The following is a 22,788-nucleotide window of genomic DNA, read 5'->3' on the forward strand; positions in this document are numbered from 1 at the left end:
TGACCTCCTTTAAAAACAAAAATAAACTGCATCTTTTTCTCTTTTAGATGATTGCAGAGGTGTTTTCTAGTCTGAATGCTTAAGCAGTCCAAACTGTTCTGTCTTTTATACTTAGAAAATACTAAATTGCAACTGCAGCTGAGGGAAGAGAAAGAGGACAGAAATGTAGGTGTAACTGGCCCCAACTTTAGACTGCATTTGAACATCATATAACTTTTGGAGTCTGAAAGTCTTACTCGTTTCTTAGCAGTTATAAGCAAAAAAATCAAATTTTGCTTTCATTTACAGCAGAGCAGCAACACTGTAAATCATGTCTATTTCCTGAGCTGTTTCCAAGGATGGACTTGTATTTATGATATTGTTATTCTGAGAACAGTGATTTTGGTATTTATGATATTGTTATTCTGAGAACAGTGATTTTGGTATGCACATCAAGGGAAGGAAAGATTGTGTGATTAAGACTGGAAAAAGGATGCTGAAAAGTATAGTGGGATCTTGAATACTTACAATTTCATTTGAGACCCAAACATTGAGTCATTTAACCTTTATCTTCCTGTAAACTGATGATAACATTATATTACTTCCCAGCAGAGTTTGCAAGTCTGTTTTTTAAGGTAAAGGATTTTGGCATTCTTCAATGCAAATGATTCATCTATAAAGTACAGAATACTGAATTCAAGAGGGAATGACTTAGTTTAGTATTTAAAGTCATTTAATAAAATGACTTTTATGACTTAGTTTAGTAATCTAAAACTATACTTTAGGGCAATGAAGAAGTGAATTCACAGACTTTTGGCTAGTTGCTCTTGCACTGAGCTCACTATTAAAGCAGTTACATATTAATATTATACAGGAAGTATTTATATATACGCTACATATATACTTATTTTTGTACGATAGTGTATGCTGATACATATGCTCCTGCAGTCTATATACTGCTGGTTTGACAGATATATCTTGCACTAAGTTGAATGGAAAATAAATTTTCTTTACATGGCATGCATGTGCTGATTGCCTGGACCTTATTTTAATCTTATTTTAAAGAGATTATAAACATGTCTTTATAAATAAAAAAATGTACGTGCTCCATTCTGAATAGGCATAATTTGATTTGTCATGGTGGATGTGCCTTCCTCCTTCCTTTAAACATTCTCATTGAAGATGATGTAACCATGGACATGCTGTCTTATCCTCATAGTGTTATGGACTCATTTTTGACAGCTATTACTCTACTGACAACCTGCTTAAGGCAATAACATTGTCTGTAGGATTTTTCAGTTCTCACATATCACCAGCACAAATACTAGTTCCAGTTTGAAAATTATTGGGTTTTTATTTATTTTTCTTTGCTTTCTTTTCTCACTACCTCGTTTTTCTTCTTTTTTTTTTTTTTTTTTTTTTTTTTTCCTATGAAAGCCTCTCAGAAAAGATTGTGGCTCAGCATCCACAATTTAGGCTTTAAATATTTGATTTAATTCTATATCCGTGTAAGAGGCTTGATAAGGTGCATGGATTTGCAGTCATTCAGAAATTAGGATTGCAAGATTTCTGGAACAGTCAAAGTAAATATCTACAGCTGATACACACACAAATGGATCATATGTGCACATAACATGGCAGTAAATATGTGTACATCTATGGAAGTATAAGCCAATTTTTAAAATAATATGTATCCCAAATTGGTCCCTTTTTTAAATCACTTGTTCTGAAGAGCTGTTCGCCTGTCTTAAAAATAAGGAACAATAATTGTGATTTTTTTCTAGTGTGATAACTGACTTTTTTGGGGGCAAAAACATAACTTATTTGTGACAATTTTGTTTCTTTAAAAGCATAACTTATTTGTGACAGTTTTGTTTCTTTTAACTTTCAGATATGCAACTTTACCTTGGATGTATCTTGCATCCAGATTCTTCTCCAGTTCAGATGTAGCTTTTATTTCCTATATCTCCTTAAATTTTGTGTTTGGCCTGTGCACCATGCTGGTGACTCTCTTGCCTCGCTTGTTAGCTATAATTTCCAAAGTGCAGGTCTGTATCAAATCTTTGGTTTACCTTTTTCAAAACTGAAATGTACACCCACAGATAAATGCATATATATATTTGGGAATGTTCGTGTGTGTTTATATATTTATACAGATAAGATTTCTCCTGAAGAAAAATGTATGGTTCTTATATATTCATGATTTTTCTGTATTGACTGTTACCATCTTGAATTTTAACTTGTATATAACCCAAAAAAGCATGCTGTAATAATGAAAAAACAGTGTTAATTGAAACTTTGACATTTTCTAGACCATTAAGTTGTAATTGGCACATAATGGGAGCTGTTCTGGTCGATTAAATAGATTATATGCATTGTAAAATGTGTTTGAATAATATTGACATAAGAGATAAGCTGCATATTCCTAGGATCACTAATGAAATGTATGAATAGTAATTTATACAGCACATTCTCACTCCATATATATGTTTTTAATTAGTCATAACAGTATTTAAACAACTTGATGGAAAGGACTTCCAGAATGAGGATGACTCTATTCATGTACAGGTCAAAAACTTGATGTTTAAAGTCAAATCTGGATAATCTGTCATGCAAGTGTGTAAGCAAATTCAGTAATCACTTGGGTATAAGTTCGTGATTTAAATTTGATATTATTCAAATATAGAAATGTTAAGGAAATAGAAGAATCATGGTTACATGTGTTTTGATGCTGTCTATGAACTTTAACTGATCAGAATGCCATGGCTGTGGAAAGTCTAAAATGCAATATTATATAACCCTGAACCCTAAAATAGTTCATAATACTTTCACTTTAGAATTCAGTTTACCATGAGTGAGATTTGAATGCAGTATCCAGTTTTGCAAGTCTGCTCATTAGGCTGTTGGAGGAAACTAATTTTTTTCTCTTTTATCTTTATTCTCCTTCATCCTTCCCGTGTCTTAACACAGAGTTTTCAGAACATCTACAATATCCTCAAATGGGCATTCATCATATTCCCACAATTCTGCCTAGGCCAGGGCTTAATAGAGCTTTCATACAATCAGATCAAGTTTGACCTGACCAGGAACTTTGGAATAGATTCTTATGTGAGCCCCTTTGAGATGGACTTCCTGGGCTGGATCTTTGTGGCAATGTCCCTCCAGGGAACACTACTACTTCTGTTACGTCTTTTCCTTCATTGGGATCTCCTCTGGAAATCAAGGTTTGTTATCATTTGTATTCTGCCACAGTGGGCACTGAACTAATTTTCGGAGAAAGAACATGGTGTGATCCTTTGAACAACTGAAGATAAATACTTCTGATAACATGGTGTACCTGAATTAATGTAAACTACAGAAAAAATACAAGTAGTAGTTTTTCCCTTGAGTTCTGATGAGAATTGGTCACCAAGTGCTAAGGGATTGCAACCAGGAAAATAAGAGTTATACAGAATGCAGCAAATTATGACCAATTTTCCATGTATCACTCATTATCATCCTCTGCTGTAGGGGTCATTTCTCAGTTAACAGCATGGACAGCCCTTCAGAAGATGTTGATGTAGAAATGGAGCGACAGAGACTCTTTGGTGGAAGAACTGGTAATGATGTTCTACTTCTGTACAACCTCAGGAAGTGTTATGGAGGTTTCAGTAAGAAGAACACAGCTGTGGAAAACATAAGCTTGGGCATACCAAGGGGAGAGGTAAAGGAGTCTTTCTTTTTCCCCTTTTATAAAGTAACACTTTATTCTGAGCAATTGTTGAGACATATTCAGTGTGTCTACAGTGAAGGGCCGGTAGATAGCAGCAGAAAAAAATCAGTTGATTCAGTTGCAGTAATTTCTGAAAATTGGAAAATTGGAAACTGGATAAAAGAAGAAACTCTGGTGGTGCTGAAGAAGAGCTGTTCGTTTATTTTTTAGTTAAACATTCATCAGAGTCTTAATTTTTTACTTCTTGCTTATCTTTACCAAATTACTCTACTTTAGGGTAACATAAGTAATGTAGCATAGCAGTTTAGTGTTCAAAGAGAAAACAGAATACCCAACTCCTATGGACTGCATCCTGAATTTGTTACCATAGCACATTTTTGGTTCCCATGCTGAAATCATCACAGTGTTAGCGTTCAGAAACACATAATCACGAGAGTGATTATGTGCAGGTGCTTTTATTGAAGAGCTCTGGGTGTCAGAGGTACAAACCTGAATCTGACCCCAACATGGGTTTGGGATGAACATGTTTTTATATTCTATCGTTATATAACTTTCATGTTAATTATTTAACTTATATTGTTCTATTGTATACATAGATTTCATCCAAGCATAGGCTCCTCGCGGTCCCCCTCAAACTTCTAACACAGTTTCTCATGATTCTTCTTAGGATTAGACAATAATTATATTTAATTACTAAACAATCATCACATCTGACAATTATATAATTTATCATATACTGCTTATACAGGTGCAATTTCACATGATCCGGCAAACACAAAGCCTAACATTTTCAGAGTCTATTTTTAACATTTTTCCAGGGCTCCACTAGGTCTAGCTTCTTTCTAATTCCCCAAATTTTATGATTTTAAAACCTTTTACTATCAACAGTACCTTTGAATATAGCATATACAAATAAACTATTTCAATAAATCAAAATTTAGTGCTGAGCAAGTTTGTGTTTGGGGGCTTTATTCGTTATTTGGACGGTTTGGGGAATTGCAGATATTAATTTGTAAACTACTGAGAAAGAAAATTCTTTTCTTGGTTGCTAATATGAAATTGGAAAATCTGAGAAACTTGTACATGGCAGCACAGGTGCAGTGATGTTCCTGCTACTTACTGATTAGCTGTTGGGTAACTGAGGTAACCAGGAGGATATTATTGTTGATTAAAAGCCTATAAATCAATAAGAAAGTTCATGAAAAAAAGTATTTGTAAATCATAAAGGGCTATGTGTAGACTTAATATGAACCCTATCCTAGCTTAAGCATTAAGTTATTGCCGATAGGGGCCTGAAGTAAATGTTCAAAATGTGTGTGTCTCTTGGATGTTAGATATTCAGTCATACAGAGTGAAGCAGCTCATGACAAGCTCAGAAATATTCACTCTATTGACTGATACCCAGAGTTTGGAAGTAAGACCTAAAATCCTCCTGTTCAAATGTAACATTTACTAATAATATGGATAAATAATGGTTTGGATTGTTGGGCAGGGTTTAAAGAGGAGGGCTAGAATGCTAAATAAGTAATTTCTGGTAATTAGCACACACATTATACCCATATATAGTTTCTTACAGACATATGATAGGAAACATGGAAAGGGGAGAAATTTGAAGAAGTAATATTTATTTTTTCAGTATAGCATATTGATTTTTTTCCCCAATATCTGTGACAGTGTTTTGGACTCCTGGGAACAAATGGAGCTGGGAAAAGCACAACATTTAAGATGCTGACTGGAGACATCATCCCATCTGCAGGGCGTGCTGTTATCAGGACTCCTACTGGGTAAATAACACAGGGTTTGATCAGAATAGTGCTAATTGATAATGCACATGATCAAAGACTCAGCATGTCTTCAGTCTTTTATACTGTACTCTAGGGACCCATTTTGTTCTCTTTTAAATGTATATTGCTTTGTTGCTGTTAAATCTCTGTGGAAAAGCTTTTTAGCATTATTTAATTCTGTTTGACAGCTGTGTTAATTGAGAATAAACTTGTCTACTAGCAAAAAAGAAACTCTAAGAAGGCTTAATATACATCCTTCAAAAACTTTTAAAAAAAGCTTAACATATGTTAAAATGCATGGACATATATCCCCCTACAAGTTCTGCACTGAGAGTTTTCCAGGCTTAGGTAGATGAGCAGTGCTTCAAGTGGGTAATTTTAAAATATTTTCTTACACTAATGAGTCATTAATTAATTACTTGATCAATATGCTATGTATTAGGATAAGAGGTAGTGTTGGTGAGATTTATCATTCTGATGGACTGATAAAAGAATAATGGACTTAAGGTCAGATGTAACCAATAATTTTAATTTTTCTCAGCAAAATTGAAGGGAAAAGAAAGTTATTTTTTTCAGTCAGTAGTAAATATGTATATACACATACGTAAATGTCTTTTGGGCTCTTTTCCTAAATAATGTACGTTTCAAAATCTTTTTTGGACAAGGATAGGTCAAGAGTTTCATTAAGAAATTTTTAAAAGAAGAATTTTTGAATTTTCAAAATGGCAAGTTACATTTGTTTGGCCTAGAAATCAAATACTTTCATAGGTCAGTGTTTCCTTACTTCTTTACAGAGATAATGATCATCAGATTTAACTTCAAAGATAAGAAGCTTCAGTCATTTCAAAATTCAGTTTTCTGGAAAATTTGCACTTTTGAAATGGACAATATCACCAATATATAACATAATTTTAATTCAAAGTGTTTTCTCATTATCTGTTATAGCAAATCACACAAAATGTAGATCATAAAGCAGAAATGATTTTTAAAAACGGATTTTGAAAAAATATTCTTAAGAGAAGAAGTGGTGTGAGTGAGACTTTAAAACAGTTAGAGAGACTTTTAGATGGTTGTTTTCACTTATAATTTTCCAGAATTTTTTTAAAATAATTTTTTTTCTTAAACAGAAGACAGAATTTTTCAGATCTTGATCAAAATTTAAAATAAGAGAAATGATTAAAAATTGGATAAAAATCAACATTTGTTATTCTTTGGAACTGATGAATGGCATTTTACCTCCTGGTACACAATATGATGGAAGTCAGAAGTTTATAGCATGAGTCTGAAGAGGATTTGAGATTTGGAAAAAGGAAATTATCTGTAATATATATTTTTTAAATAAAATATCTCCATTAGGGCATCAGGACATTTAAGATCCCATGTTTTGTTTTGATTCTGAGCAGTATTTAGCTGTAGATTTTAATAGGGGTTGTCTTGGGTCTTACCTGTGCATTCATGGGTCACATATGACTATCCCTGTGCAATGTTGTTGCAGATCTGGATTTGGGCAAACTATTTGATCCGGTCGGAAAATTGCAAAATTTTAACATCCACTTGAAAGCAAATATAAAGTTATAAGAATGCAATTCATTATTATATATATTGACACTTACAGTATGTTTACTGACTGCTACATGTTTTTTTAGAACCCCCTAAAATAATTTTAAAAAATCACAAAACATTTCACTAATGCCTGGATTCCTTTTATCAGTTGTGTTGCTATGTACCTGTGGTTAAATGGCTAAAAATGCCTCTGCAGTCAACTAGCCAGCTACTGGCTTTTGACAATAGGCTAAATGCTGTCCCTGGACACCGTGTGTGTCACTTTCATTTCCCATACTGTATTTTATAAATCCAACGTGAAAGTATATATTAAGATGCAATTTTATTTACCATATACTAAAACATAGGTAATGAAATTTGACACGCTTTAGGAGGCTCGAGAGAAAGCCTTAGACAATTGAATTTCTGTGTACAAAATACTCTTGACAACATTAATTATCGCCTTGTATTATGGTGGTGTCAATTGAGTTTATGGATTTTTTGTGTTTGCAGGGGCTGAAGTGAGTGTAAATCCCATATTCCCAAGATTTCAAAACTTAATGCTAATTCAAGAAGGCAACCTTAAGTTAGAGCTGCTATTACACAGTAGCTAAACTTAGAGAAACAAATTATTTGAGACTGTGAGAAGAAATTTATGTCTCTCCTGACTTTGTTCCTTGCTTCATTATTTTGGAAACTGCTGTTGGGCAGATCATGGTGCCTCGTGTTGCTGTACTCCTGAAAATCACTTAAGAGGCAAGTTTGCTGGCTCTTCTAGAGGTGAGATGGTAACCACAACAGGTCTGGAGAGCCATTCCTCAGCAGCTAAGAATGACCAAAATTACTAATTGCAGGGAATTTTAGGTGGATTTATTTTCATTTATGTCTCAGATAAATGAAGGAAAGTATGGTAAGAAGGCTTATCCTTTTTTTGCTCTGGTAGTGTATTCAGAAGCCTGCTGCTCCTGGCACAGAGACTACAGTCAGCAGAAGAAAGAAGCTGCTGATCACAGCTGCAGAGCATTTCTTGTTCAGCAGAATTAGATTTTTTTGCTTAAAATTTACATCATGAAGGAGATTCGATAAAAAAATTATCTCTGATACCTATTCCTGATGAATAATGCAGCTTAGATGTAGATCCCACCTCTTTTGGGTTTGACTGGAAGGAATACATCTTTTGTCCTCTGTTACTGCGAGAGGATGAGACATTGTACTTCGATGGATCCTTCAAAGAATCATAACATGGTTTGGGTTGGAAAGGACCTTTAAGGTCATGTAGTTCCAACCCCCCTCCCTGGGCAGGGACACTCTCCACTCGACCCGTTTAATCATAGCTACATCTAACTTGAACACTTCCAGGGATGCGGCATCCATGGCTTCCCAGGGCAACCTGTTCCTGTGGCTCACCATCCTCATAGTAAAGAATTTCTTCCTAACATCTAATCTAACCTCACCTTGATGATGTAGTCTTCATGATCAAATAATTAAATGAGTATGCAAAATAACTATTATAAACATTGGAGAACGTAAGTAATTCTATTCCATGTAGAAAATCCTTAATTCATAACAGATTCCATTTCCTTGAATAACTATGCTTCAAAGTTTTTGGTTTAAAAAGAAATTAAAAAACAAAGAAACCAAACAAAAACCGAAACAAATCTATGCATACCTTTTCCTGCTTGATACAGAATTTGAAATGAAGTCAGGAGTGTCTTTTTGAGGCAGGTGCATTGATAATGACCTTGAATTTTATTAGACAGCAGTTGCACCTTGGAACAACATGAATTCTAGAAATGGAAGATGGGATTTTCCAAAGGTATAACTTGAACACAAAGAAGAATTTTTGAAAGGTCCACCTAGAACATCTTAAAAGTGCAGGGGTTTATAGAGAAAGAGCCTCAAAACCAATAATCCACTTGTATTCAAGGAGCTTCTGCTACAGTCTCAAAGAAATTTTTAAAATAATCTTCTGAGAAATAACTTCCTTTTTAACAGGACATAAGAGCAGATTCACAACATCTTCAAGTACTTTTAAAGATTTGTTGTCCTCTAGGTTGATTGTTTGCTTAATGCTTAATACCACCAAAAAAAAAAAGCTTATTCCTAAGAATCTGAAAGAGATCTATGTCTGTTTTCATAACAAACATAGATCTATATTTTATTAGATCTAAAAGCTAATAAAATCCATAGAAGGTAGGTATTATGTATGTTAATTTTCAGTATCACTGGGATTCATAAGTCAGAGCATCATTAAGTGGGAATATTTGTGAAAAACTAAAGCCAACTTCATCTTTTCTGAAAATTGGTTTTTACAGGACTTCTTTGGTGGGGAAATGATTTTGGGGGAGGGAAGGCTTCTGATCGGTTTTAATTGGGGTTTTCTCTTTTTGACACACTACAAATTAAGTAGATATTTTAAATGCACTGTATGCCTGAACTGTGTATCTTACAATTTGTGTGACAAACACACATTTATAGTGTACAAGCTGAGCAGTCTACAAAAAACCTGTTTTTTTTCTAGCTTTCATATCCCTCTGTAGAAAATGTTTTAGGCTACTTATATAACCTTTGTAGGACCATTCTAGTTGTTAGTCTTATGTGATTAAAATAGTCAGAGAAGTAATAGGAATTTATGACCAACCACAGCCAATCATGTGAATATAATGCCTTTCACAGGGGATTTTACTTTTTAATTGTTTTGTGTACCTCATTAATATCGCTGTTATCAGTGACATATCTGTGCAAAAGAAACAGAAAAGTAGTTAGCTTCTAGAGAGTGTCTCCATATTAGGGATATTTGCCACCTCAATACTGAAGAGTGACAAAGAAATGAGCAGCATTGAAACAGTTACTTCAGAAGGCTTGGAAACAAAATAATGATAGCAAAGTATCAGGAGTACCTCTCATAAAGGGTGAAAATATCAAAAGTAAAACCAATAATTACTAGAAAGTAGAATATTTGAATAAGGTTTGTTTACTTGTACTTAGAAAGTATGGTTGTATAAGACATTAAGAGACCAACAGGCTTTTAAAGAGTTGCAAAGCTTAAATATGTTTAATAATTAAGTGCATGATCTGCCTGACAATTAGAGGAGTTCTTTGTGTTCTCTGTAGCACAGCTGTTGCTCTACAAGAGTAAAAATGGACTAAAATTATCTCATGCTTGGCTCTACTGCCATAACTAGATTGTCAGCAGTGTAGGAGCTGTCTAAATGAAAGGTAGTGAATGAAACTGTAAACATTTTTGTCGTTACATTTTTGTTAAACAGCTTGAAGAAGTAAGGTCTGCATTGAATATGTACAAAGAAAAGCTGACACTTAACAAAGTGTTATAACAAAAGAGAACAAAATGAGTCTTCATAGCCTGTGAATGTCTGCTGGGCTAATGTATCAGCAGATACTGTACATCTGCTTTTTTGTGTTTGTGTGTTCTTTGGCCAAGCTTTGTTTTCTTCCCCTTTCTATACTTGTGTTTAAACCCTCCTTAGTGACACTGTCATAAAGGCTCTCTAAAGTGAAGAGCACTAAACATAGCTTTGAAGAGAAAATATCAAAATCCTTTTATGTGTCATGGCAAGGTCAATGTAAAATAATGAATTTGTGACTGGTGGTTTGTTTGCCTTTTTGGTACCCTCTATTTTGCAATCTTTTCTGTTGTACTTTGCTGAATGGAGATGACTTCAAGTTCATACTTAGAGTGTAGTGGGATGCATATGCAAAAAAATAGATAAACCAGGTAACATCTTATTCATAAGTTGCCCCATCAAAGACTGAAGCATTTGGCAGTCTTCCTCGTGTAATTAATTGATCTCCCATGAATTTTCGTCTTCCTTCTGCACCAAGATCTTCCACGACAGCAATTCCCCATCCTATTTGAATTGTGTCAGTCATCTCAGCTGTTGGATTACAAAGTCATAGGAGCAAAGAACTGCTCTACAAAGAAGGAAAAGTAAAATATTTCTTTATAGCTAGAACTTCAACTCTTTTGATAGGTATGATATTCAGCTTGATAAATAATTAAAATGTAGTTCAAATAGCTTAACTTGAAAGGAAGAATAAATTTACATAAATATAATGGCTGAAATGGCTGTTTTTACACTGTATATCAGTATAATTAGTCTAATTATAATGAAGCTATAGTTACATTAATTATATTTTCACCTTGATTTTTGTAATGTTAATTGAGCATTAGTATGCACTGAATTGAATGTGCAGTTATGAGTACAATGAAATGTCTAAGTACTTTTGCAATTTGTAAATTTATATTTCATTTTGACTAATTAATGGAATTTATCTCTCTGTAGAAGCAGATATATATATGTGGTATTGTAAGTACCAAATATATCACTGCTTTTAATTGCATTGAAAAACTGCAGAAAAAGCATATAAAAGTGAAACAAAGTGTACAGCAGAGCCAAAAGGGAAAGAATTTTTCCAAAACCAGCCATAAGACTGATTTCAGGATACTGAGTTGCCTCTGGAAACCCAGCACTGAGGCTTACCTTTGAATTACAGCCCACAACCACCTATAAGCAATGTTGGTAGTAACCATTGTGAAAACCAAGATCCAAATCTAGTTCTGCAATAGCCACACTTGCCTTCTGGAAGCTGCAGGTCCTGTTTTTACAGGAGAAGGAAACAGGTTTTGTCCAAGATCATATTCACTCATCCCAGTGGTTATGTCTCCTTTCAGTGTCAGCAAAGGCTTCTGACTGGAGTGCCCCATGCCACCCCCATGTAACCTGTAATCAGATTGCAGGGCTTTCTTTAAGCACTCAGAATAAATAGATCAAGATAAAAAGCCTTGCAATGGTCCGTGGAGGAACAATTCAGAATCAAAAATTTTCTATTCTCTGATTTTAGTTTATGATCTCAGTATCTTGAAAACGTGGCAAGTTTCTTTCCTCAATAGTATAAACCTATAGGGTGAACATTCCATAGTGAGGAAAGTCTTATTGAGTCCTGGACATTTTCTCAGGATGTCTTGCACCAAAATATCATGATTCTCACCAAAATACTTAGACAGGGATAAAATAGAAATTCTTCCCTGCTTCAAGTGCTAGACTCCACTATTTTTCTTGAGGATGCCAGATGTTCTGTTGACCATTTCGAAAGGAGCTCTAGAAATGAAATTCTGCAACTTTAAGACTATATTTAAAATATAAAGGTTTCTGGAAATATTCCAGTGATGTCATTTGTTGCAGCTGTTCACTCTAAAGGAAAATTTAACTAACGAGGGGAAGTATTGACTGAACATAAGGATGTGGTCTAAAAATGAAGTAGAAAAATGAAAAAAATATATGTTATATCTTGATCAGATGATGTAATCAAAATTACTAACAGAATTTATAGATAACAAGTATACTGTGTTATTATAAAGATACAGAAAGTTGTGTAGTAGTGTAAAAGCTTAGTGCAAAAGTGTTTTACTCCCCATAGTTTTAGATATTACATTAGATTTCATTGTGTCTACTGTACTATGGACAAAAGCCTGAGAGAGGTTGGAATTCATACTTAAATATTCTTTCTCTCTATTTATAAAATGAGCTGTTTTTTTCCTCTTGTATGTCTTGTTTTTAATGGGAATAGTTTAGTGAAAAATTATGGCATCCTGATAATAATAGGGCAGAAAACAAATGGCTGTTTTTCTCTGGCTTGAGAATAAAAAAAATCAGCATTTTGCTACATGCTAATCTATATTTTAGAAAATATTAAAAATATATCTTTTGAATTTGATTTTGATAATAGCATATATGATGATGTTTGTTAAAGAAGAAAAGGATTATAATTAGTTAAATGAATCAAATCAGAATTTTTTTTAAAAAAAGGGAAAAATATTTACAGTATATCATTTACTGAGAAGATTTTCTGGTATCAAGCCATCACTACTTGAAATGGTCATTTAATTATATTATAAAAATATAATCTGACAGATTAATTGAATTTCAAGGAAAATCAATTTGCTAAGACAGGAGCTTGTTTTCTGTTGTACAATATCTACTCTAATTAAAAATGATAATGTGTTTTTCTCTCATCTATTTTTTATTTATCTTGTTTATACTTTCAGAAAAAAGGTAGGACCTGGCTAAACAAAATGAAATGATAATGCCCTAAATTTTGATTTGGAAATTTACTCTGTGATATTGATAAGGGAAGACAAGGCATTATACTGCACATTAAAAAAAAAAAAAAAAAAAAAAAAAGGTTCCTAATATGGCTTTTTTTTTTTTTTTTTTGGTCTTCTGGTTGGATTGTTTTTGATTTGACAGATACAGAGATGAGGGGGAGGAGTGAGGTGGAAAGGTCCATGAGTTCTTTAGTGAGTGCCATAGAACCATAGAATCTCTGCATTAATGGGAAGTCTTGAAGTGTTCAGGGTCAGCACTAATGGATAAAGCTGCAAGATAGGGGATCAAACTGAGTAAGAATATTAAATGATGCATTCTCACTTTGCCCTCACTTTATGAAAGCTAAAGGTCAGTGGCTGGGATACTGTTCACCCAAGACTGGGTGCATTAGATGGGCAGAGCACTAGAATCCTGTGTGTACAATTAGCACTGAGGACACTTTTTATTTCCTGATGCAAACTGGATTAGGAGGCTCTAATATAGTTCTAGCCAAAGAACATTAGATGTCTGTGGTTATTTTGCAGCAGTCCATATTTAACTTTTTGTTCTTCATGGTAGGGGCCCATTGCAGACGAGATGTTTCTATCCAGCGCCAGAGTTCATGCTGAGTAAATGTCCCTGAAATTACCCCTGAGTGAGATTTGTTCCCTTCTGACTGAACTTGGCATATTATCAAAAGCCCAGACTCTTTTTTCTCAAAAGACAGCAGCTGCACCAAAAGAATACCCTGTGTGTGAATCTTCCCAGCAAAACAAACCTCAGACACATCTCTCTATGTTCAACAGCATCTAGTTAGTTAACAGTTCACTGCGAATAGTATTTCGCTATGTTAGAATTAACTAAATAAGGAATCCACTGCTTCTGACTGGTTATATAAGATCAGCATTATTCAATCCACATCTTATGGTAAAGATGACTGTAGAAAAAGGGTTTAATTTGCCATATGTACTATTGGAAACTGAGACAGTAAAAATTCTGGATATACTGCATTGAAAATGTCCTATAGATGGATATAAATTAATGAGGAACACTCCTGTTATCCTCTTTCCCCTATCACCTATTTTTTGCTAACTCATTATTTAGAGAGGTGTCTATAGGCAGAAAATTTATGTAGCACCATCCAAACCAGCCAAGATACCCTGATTTTGTAAGTTTGCCATTAACAGCAAAGGACCATTCTAATTAGTCTATGGCAAGGTTTGTAATAATCATGTCAATTTATCTTTTGATAGCATTAAAATATATTTTCACGCTGTGGTTCATTAGGAAAAATGCAGTTTTTTTTTTCTCCCCAGACTCCTGAATCTTGTTAACAGGAGATACATATTTATATTTTCGCTAGTGCTAGTATTTGTAGATCCTGCAGTTAACACATTTACTTTGTGTCTAAATGATTAATCATATATTATGTTCTTTTAATCAGAAATGTAAAAAACCACTTAGAGGAAAAATATTCTGTTACTCAGAATCTTTTGAAAACTTTTTTCCTTCAAAGCTCAGATTTTTTTATTATTAAGTATCTTCATTTTGATAGGTCTTTCTGTACATGTAAATAAGCATCGTTGAGTGTTGAATTAGATGCTAGAATAAATAGGATAGATTTAGTGTCATTATGGGTAATGAGACACCCTTGCAATCAAGCTTGCTTCTTAGCAATGAATGTAATTTCAAGTAATGCTGTAGAGCTACAAAGTGAAGGCCAAAGTCTCTGAAATCAGGATAATTTTATACTTTTTCCTGTATTGTCTTTTAAGTTACTAGGCTTTAATATCCTGTGTTTTGTTTTGCTATTGTTGTTTAGAGAATGCACGCATGCATATGTGTGGTCATAGATACACAAAGAATACCCAGCAAAATTTCCCTCTCTCTCAAGTCCTTCCTCTTCAATATTCAATGAGATCGATATGAATATAATATTGTATATAGTATAATATCCAATATGAGCAATGCCTGGTTTGAAATGTGTCTCTTTAGAGCAGGTACTACCCAAAAAGATAAGAGAAGTAAAACTGGTGAGCATTAATTCTCATGGACGTCTCTTCTTCACGTGTTGGTCTGTTGACCTTGATACACATGCTGTCACAACAGTGACATGCCGGTGGCTGTGCTAACCCAAAAGGGACCAAAAGTGTGCATTGTGTGTGGGTGGTGCTGCACTAAGTAACCAGGGCAAAGAGACTCAAACTCCTTGATCTGCAGACTTCAGGTTATGTGTGTTTGTCTTGTATCCCAAGTGTGGAACCCAGGGCCATGGGATTTGTTCAACAACATTTGAATATTTTTCTTTTTCTTTGAACAGTTCTGAAATGGATATACTCTCTGCTAGCTCTGAAGGTATTCTTATTGGATATTGTCCACAACAAGATGCCCTGGATGAACTCTTAACAGGCTGGGAGCACCTTTATTATTACTGCACGCTGCGTGGAATTCCAAAGCAAGATATCCATAAGGTAACTATCCAGAACAGATTTGCAGGGGGAGCTATAGTCCGGCTACACTGTGGGGTTTATAAAACAATTGTACCTTTTGAACATGAGAAACCATCTAATATTTCATCTTAACAACTTCAGTAATAAGGTTTTTCATTGCCACAATTTTATTTAAATAATTTGGATTTTTTCTGTCTGTTATGGCAGTTCAAAACACAATAACATCACTGCAGATAGTAAAATAACATTATTGCAAATGAATTCTTGGGCACAAAACCCCTAAAAGAAATTAAATTTATGAATGGTTCAATGCCTTCACTATCACACATGAGGAACTGTTAGAGAACACCATGCTTTGAGTCTTGTACCTCTGAAAAACTCTTTTCTTCAGAGATACCATTTAACTTTGAAGGAACTAAAAATTATTTTATGATTCTTATAAATAAATGAACACCTGGGTGCTGGGATAGGAGCTGTCAGCATTCTGCTGTCTTTAACTTCTCAAGATGGGAGCAGTCTCTTAAATTCTCTAGCTGCCAAACAAAGCTTGGGTTGTCCAGGGAGAACAGGCCAAAGAAAATGCTTTGAGAACTTACGCGCATACAAGTTGACAATATCTAGGAATATCACTGGGAGCTTGGATTTACAGATAGAGGTGTAGCTGTGCTGATCAGCAGACTGAACTTTTTTATGTAATGAGGCAGCAAGTCAGCAGATACAGAAATTAAGTATGAAACAGATACTGGGTAAAATATGGGGTTTTTTCCCGGATCAGCAGATGGAAGTTTACAATACAACCTGACTTGAGCTGCTCAGTCTTGTCTGCTTAATTGCATCTCTATTAACACGAGAAAACATGTAGTGTGACATGAAATTAGTATCTTTCAATTCCTGCTGTATAGATTGGTCCCAAGTAGTAGATATTGCTGTAGCACTGCCCTTGTAACCTCCAAAATAGTGCCTGTTGTTTTCCTTTCATTTTTCCAGAAGCAAAACTGCATGAACTGAAATAGCTTTTTTGTTTTTTTCCTACTACTCAGTGCATTTCTGGCTGTTGCCTCAGGGTCCAATAAGTGGTTTGCAACCAATTCCTTGACTGTATGTGAGAGGGCTGCTTTCTGATTCTCTGTAGTCTTTCTTTTTCCTCAGCAGAAAGGTGCTGTTTCAGAAAAAAAGTAGGATTCCTGTAAGGGACATTGAGTATTCATTAGGACAGGCAATATTTTGAATTTTTACTGTTTTAAGCTGATAATTTGGGTGTTTCTGGGCAAAATAAGTAATTCTTGCAAGACTTTGCCCCTTGTCTTTGGCAGTATCCATTGTCCAGGGCAAAGCCTGGACTTTTACTTGTTTTAACATGTTACTTGCAGACTGCTCAGAAATTATCATACAGTCTTTTGTTTGATTGTTTACCCTTGATAATTTACTATGTTAATTTTTACTTCAGACTACTAGCAGAGTATTGAAACTATTTCCCTTGATCTAAAAGAAATATATTAAGGCATGGCTGCTATTTTTGCCCTCAACTATAATTAATTACCTGTTTTCTCCATGAAGTGTCAGCTCCTCCATAGCAGTTAGGGAAGAGTTCCTGAAGTGGTGTGGTACATCAAATACACTTCCCACTTCAAATGGATGAAAATCATTCATTTAGATATGAGTTATGTTACTGTGTGCGCTGAGAGAAGAAAAACATTAACCTTCCTGGACCTCAGATGATCTAGGTATATGCTTAGAGTATTCTTTATAGTCAGCCTTCTGTGCCTTAGCATCACATTTGTGAATGAAAAATCATCCTTCTTTTCAGTTATCTTAATTTTTTGCCTGCATGGATTGCAGAGCAGACTTTGTTGCCATATGCTTGCGATCAAGGCATCAAAGCGTTCCTGCAAGTAACATTTCGCTGCTCTGGTTTTCCTCCACCAAAAACTGAAATGCAGCTATCTCAGAGGAAAACAAATGTTTTTGTCAGTGAGCCCTCCTGATTGTGTGGCACGTCTGTCAAGCACTCAACAGCTGCTGTGCTTCAACTCAGAAATGGCTGGTGCCTGGAGAAAGTGAGCATTTTAGCTGCCTATAAAGAAAATAAGGCTTTGGAATGCTTTAGAGGAGCAGTTGTATGGAAACGTAAGCTGTTATTTTCTCATCATTCCCTCCCGCCTATGATACAGCACTCCAGGCCTGCCTCTGAATATTTACCAGTGACTAATTACACTAATATGCACAGACACATATAGTCTAGAGAGTGCATTGGTTTGATAACAAAAGAAACAAAAGAAACATATATTCAATTTGTTTTTTTAAGAAATTGGTGAGCAGGAAGGTGACTCACAGGTTGTGCTGCCGCTGAAGTTGTCTATTGAAGCACTAACGTCAAGGACCAAATCCTTTGCTAGACAAATTTATCAGCAGCAGGAGTTAAGTGCCTGACATAAAGTTGAGTGCACTTAATGTTCCAAAACAGTAATTAAATGAATGGGAAAGGAGGAGAAAAATGGGTCATTTACTATCAGTGTTAAGCTTCACATGTAATGTGAATTTTTATACTTCACAAATCTGCTCTGAAAGTTTATTTTTGTTCAAAATTGGAAAAATTATAGTAAAACTTTTATGTTATTTAGAAGGATATTGATTGAGCATAGTACTTTTAATTTTTATTTCTTTAATATATCAACTTCCTAGATCTCAATATGTTCCAAAATACAGTACTCATCTTGTTAAAAAATTAAAATTATTAGCATAGCATCAAATGGCATCCTTCATTAGCATTAAAACTTCTGTTGCAAATCTCAAAAGAAGCTTTATCCGGTCTTCTGAGGTAACTTTTTTGGAGTGCCAGTATGCTCTCTCTTTTCATTACTCTCCAGGAAGATTTTGCTCTGATTCTAGAATCTCAATGATTTTCTTACGCATTTTATTCTATAGGTGCTGGAAATGGGAATCTGTAAATTCATACATTCTTTGTATGTTTACTTATTTTCAGACCACAAGCAGAATTAGTGTGTACAGTTTTGTGAGATTTTGGGATAAAAAACACTCTTCCCCAGAAACTTGACCATGGATATACACTTTCCAAATATAACAAATAAACAACTTCAAGTTTATTTGATAATTTGAGTATGGATATACACTTTCCAAATATAAGAAATAAACAACTTTAAGTTTACTTGAGAGCCAAATAAATACTGTTTTGTGTGGAATTGATGAATGATTGCTTAGGATGAATGTTTAGGATGTTCAAACTACACTGTATCCACTTACTCAGAGCCTCAAACTTTGAATTACTACTTTGGACATGTAAAATTATTTTTCAGATGACTCTAAAATTCAATCCATGTTTCTTATCATTTCAACTGGGTATGATACATATTTTCAGTATTGGATCAGATTTGCTTTACAATAATTTGTTTAAATAAAGCAAGAAGTTATCCATTTTATTTGTTGTGTCAGAAATTATGAAATCTAATACACTGATGGATACAACCTTTCAACTCAAGATTGACACACCATTATGTTTCTAGTCTTTGAATAGATTGATTCTAGTCTTTCAATAGATTGATAACTCCCAGTTTTTCTGCAAGACACACACACTGAAAGTCCTTAGCACAACTTAATAATTTACTTGACTTTTGGAGGTAATTTTTAAAGGGAGTGGAAGCCCATAGGCATTAGTGGTTACACAATTACTGCTTTTCAGTGGAATGGATCTCTTAGTTCCCTGGTGGATGGAGGAGGCCATGCTTGTTTTGACCATTACTCCCACAGATAATGGCATGTGTGTAAAAAGTTATCTTATTATTGCCTCTTCTGGAATGAATATTGTCTTCAGGAACTCCACAAAGTATTGGGGGATTTTGTTTAGATGCTGCAGATTGAAGGGCTCATTCCAATGCCTATTCTAAAACTAAGTGGACTAGCCCAAATTAACTTTGGGGAAAATCTGTTGCTAAGTATATTAGAACTGATAAGAAAATAAGAAAAAATTTTGAGAAATATTGGAAAATTGGGAAATTGCTAGCTGATAGATGTGAAGTCTGTGATATTTTTTACTGCTGGTGTGGGGAGGAAGGAAGGAAGGAAACCATTTAAGTACATTATTACAGCCATGAATAGACATAAAATATTTTCATGGTTTGAGTGTGCTTACAATGTATATATTTGTATACAACTGTAGCTTTTGATTTGGCCTCAATGTTACCAGCTTACTAAATAAATTGATGTATTTCCTCACTCTTTGCTGCTGAAGGTCAATGAAATATTATTCAAATAGAGCATCATGATGAATATGACAAGGAAGGAGAGAAGGTGCTTGTGTATATATCTCACGTTCACTACAGAAAGGAAATCATTAGAACTGTAATTCTCTTGCCTAAATGTGTATCTGTATCTGCAGATTGATCACATGCTCAATTCTGACTTCCATTTAAAGTTGTTTAAGAGGGATTTTTGTATTTACATTACAGTGTAGTATGATAAAAAGCACTGGCTATACAGACGAAGTTGTAATGGAGATATTCAGGCTCCTCTACAATATAGCTAATATATATTTCTAATTTCATTCAAATTGCTGTTTTGTTGTTGCTTAGGTATTATTGATGAAGCTGAAACATTACTGGAAATCTTATAATATGCATTAAAGAAAAAAGTCTTGGGGTCTCCTCTTGAAAGAAGATTGAGCTCTATATTCTCATATTTGCTGAACCATAGTCTGCGGTGCTTTTTTGAAATATAAGATTTGAGGGAGGTAGCAGGATTAGGAGACTTTTTTTAAGTGAAACTGGGAAGTACTTAGGAATAAGAAAGTTGGCCCTTCCTTCTGCCTTTATGTTGCTGATGTCATTCAGTTCCAAAACAGTTCTAATTTGATGTTTTGCACCAAGGAAGTGTACCTGGATATGAGGCCAGACTGTGTTGTGCACTGTGGTGACATGCAAGGTTTTTCTTGGAAGGCCTCCACATTTAATGCAGCAACAAAGTGGTTACTATGAAATGATTCCCACCCCTCTTCTTTTACCTATTTAGCTTTTAAACCTTGTCTTGAAAATTTCTGTAGCAGGATGCTTGCCAGGCTTTACTTCCTTGTAGGAAATAGGAGATTATGGAGTCATGCTGAATGCTTGAGCACACACCAGAGAGAGGACAATTCAATGTGAGGAATTACAAATTTTGCAAAGTTAGTTCTTTTTAATGCTGCTCCCTACAAAGAACTTTGTGTTCACACCTGACATGATTGAGTCTCCTTGGGGGCTACAGACTACAAGATCCATCTAACTTGAATAGTTACTTTCTTCTTTATCTGGCACTATTCTTTGACCTTCCAAATTCTTCCCCATGCAGCATTCATTGTCTCTCCAAAACAAAAATAAAAGGCATTTTGCTGACTTTAGGTGGCACTTCAAAGCAGTCAGAAAGAATGATTCTACTCATAGCTAAAGTATAGTTTTGACTACGTTTCAGCCCTGATTCATGGTCCTCAATTACTCTTGAAGCTTATTGAAGTTTAAAATGTATATTTGATGTAAACATGGGGTTGCATATTTTTTCACATTCTGTTCTTAAATTCTTATGAGATCTTCTGTGTAATTTGTGTGACTGTTGGTGAATGTTTAGGAGGATAATCCTTTAGTCACTAATATTTATACATTCCCAATAGTAGCTGTCAAGTCATTTTTGTAGACAGGATAAGGTGTCTACGACATGCTTTAGAATACTTCACTTTGTGTGTTGCTTGAACTTTTCAGTATAATATTACCTGTGGCTAATTTAACATTTATAATTTCATTTTTTTAAACCTCTTAGCATCTAAAGTAGACAGAGCAATATTTCTGAATTGTGGGTTTTGTATGAGAATATGCACTACTGTCAGGTTATACATCCAGGTACCCCAAACACAGTGACTATGGATACCAGTCCAAGGATCATCACAAGAATATGCAGATTCTCACCTCTGCAGCATTGTTCCTTCTTACAGACAAATTTCTCTCAGAGATGTCTCTTACTTTTATAAGTTTAACTGAAAAATCTTGCTAAAAGGGTCATGAATATTTTGATCATTGCCAAAGATGCTTGCATAAAAATCTAATGAGAAAGTATTATTACGCTTGTGGCAGTTTGTTTATGTTGTATAGTGAATATTAATTCACAATATTGGTTTTTGAATTGTTTTTCAATTGGAATTTTGAATTAAATGGAGACTGTCCATGTGATATAACTAAGCTTTCAAGTCCCTCCTTGCTTTTTGCTGAAGGCAATGTAGAGGAAGCAAAGAGAATGAACCATACTGCCACTGGTGCTCTGGCAGTTAATGCTGGGCAATAAGAGCACCATGCAACTCCTTGTTTTACAACAATCTTCCACCTGTCCTACGTGCAGGTAGAAGACACACTTGCTCTGTTATAGGGTTGATCACTCCTTGATGACACATCCCCCCCAGGACTCCATGCCAAACACCTGCTGCTTTGCATTTGGCAGCAGCAAGCAGAAAAGTTTCTGCTGTGTCCCTCATGGTTTTGAGCTGTATCTCCATGGACAGTTTAGCAGTAGTAGCTGATATGGATGGATTAAGATTATTGCTGCATTTAATATTCTCTAGCACCAGTATTTTAGGGAACCTTGTATGTCAGGATTGTCTCTGACACAGGGTAAAGAAAAAGGCCATAGGGGACAGCATGAGCGTCGTCTCCAGCTATGCTCACATGCCTTCCCAGCTTGCTCTGATCATAAATTCTTGTTAAAGCAATTAAAACCAATCCAGCTAGGATCAATTTACCCCACCCAGTTATTAAAAAGTTATATTAATTTGATCCTGTTACATTTTGTCTTAAAGAAGCTCTAAATCTACAACTGTGACTTGGTTTTCTGACATTTTCATCTTTTTTTGTAGCTGATGGAGATCTTTTTTCTTGAATTTTCAATTACTCAGGTATTTGATTAAATAAATAGAAGAGAATACTTCGAAATGAGAGGCATTTTAGATCATTGACCCATGGACAGAAACCAAATACAAATGACTGTGCTGAGCAGTGACAAAGCCAGACTTCTATATGAGAAAATCCTTATCATTTTTGAAGAACAAAGGGGCCCCGGGGCAGTATTTTGCCCATGTTTAAGATTCAAAAGTAATAATGTGCAGCAAGTGTGGATAAATAAGGAAACAACATGTACATTTTCTTAACATGCATGAACAGGATGTTCTTTCAATCTATGCACAAATG

At 34.7% G+C, this 22,788-nt stretch overlaps 1 protein-coding gene across 1 annotated transcript in view; it reads left to right on the plus strand.

Moving 5' to 3' along the window:
• The window catches only part of ABCA13 (ATP binding cassette subfamily A member 13), a 169,705-nt gene that overhangs the window by 125,825 nt on the left and 21,092 nt on the right, over positions 1 to 22,788 (plus strand). The window contains exons 45-49 of the mRNA XM_063177512.1: positions 1,871 to 2,027; positions 2,950 to 3,203; positions 3,490 to 3,682; positions 5,366 to 5,475; positions 15,445 to 15,595. Coding sequence (XP_063033582.1) covers positions 1,871 to 2,027; positions 2,950 to 3,203; positions 3,490 to 3,682; positions 5,366 to 5,475; positions 15,445 to 15,595 — 865 coding nt within the window. The remainder of the gene's footprint in view (positions 1 to 1,870; positions 2,028 to 2,949; positions 3,204 to 3,489; positions 3,683 to 5,365; positions 5,476 to 15,444; positions 15,596 to 22,788) is intronic.

Source organism: Melospiza melodia, chromosome 1 (assembly GCF_035770615.1).
Source record: "Melospiza melodia melodia isolate bMelMel2 chromosome 1, bMelMel2.pri, whole genome shotgun sequence".
In the NCBI taxonomy this organism is placed as follows: Eukaryota; Metazoa; Chordata; class Aves; order Passeriformes; family Passerellidae; genus Melospiza; species Melospiza melodia.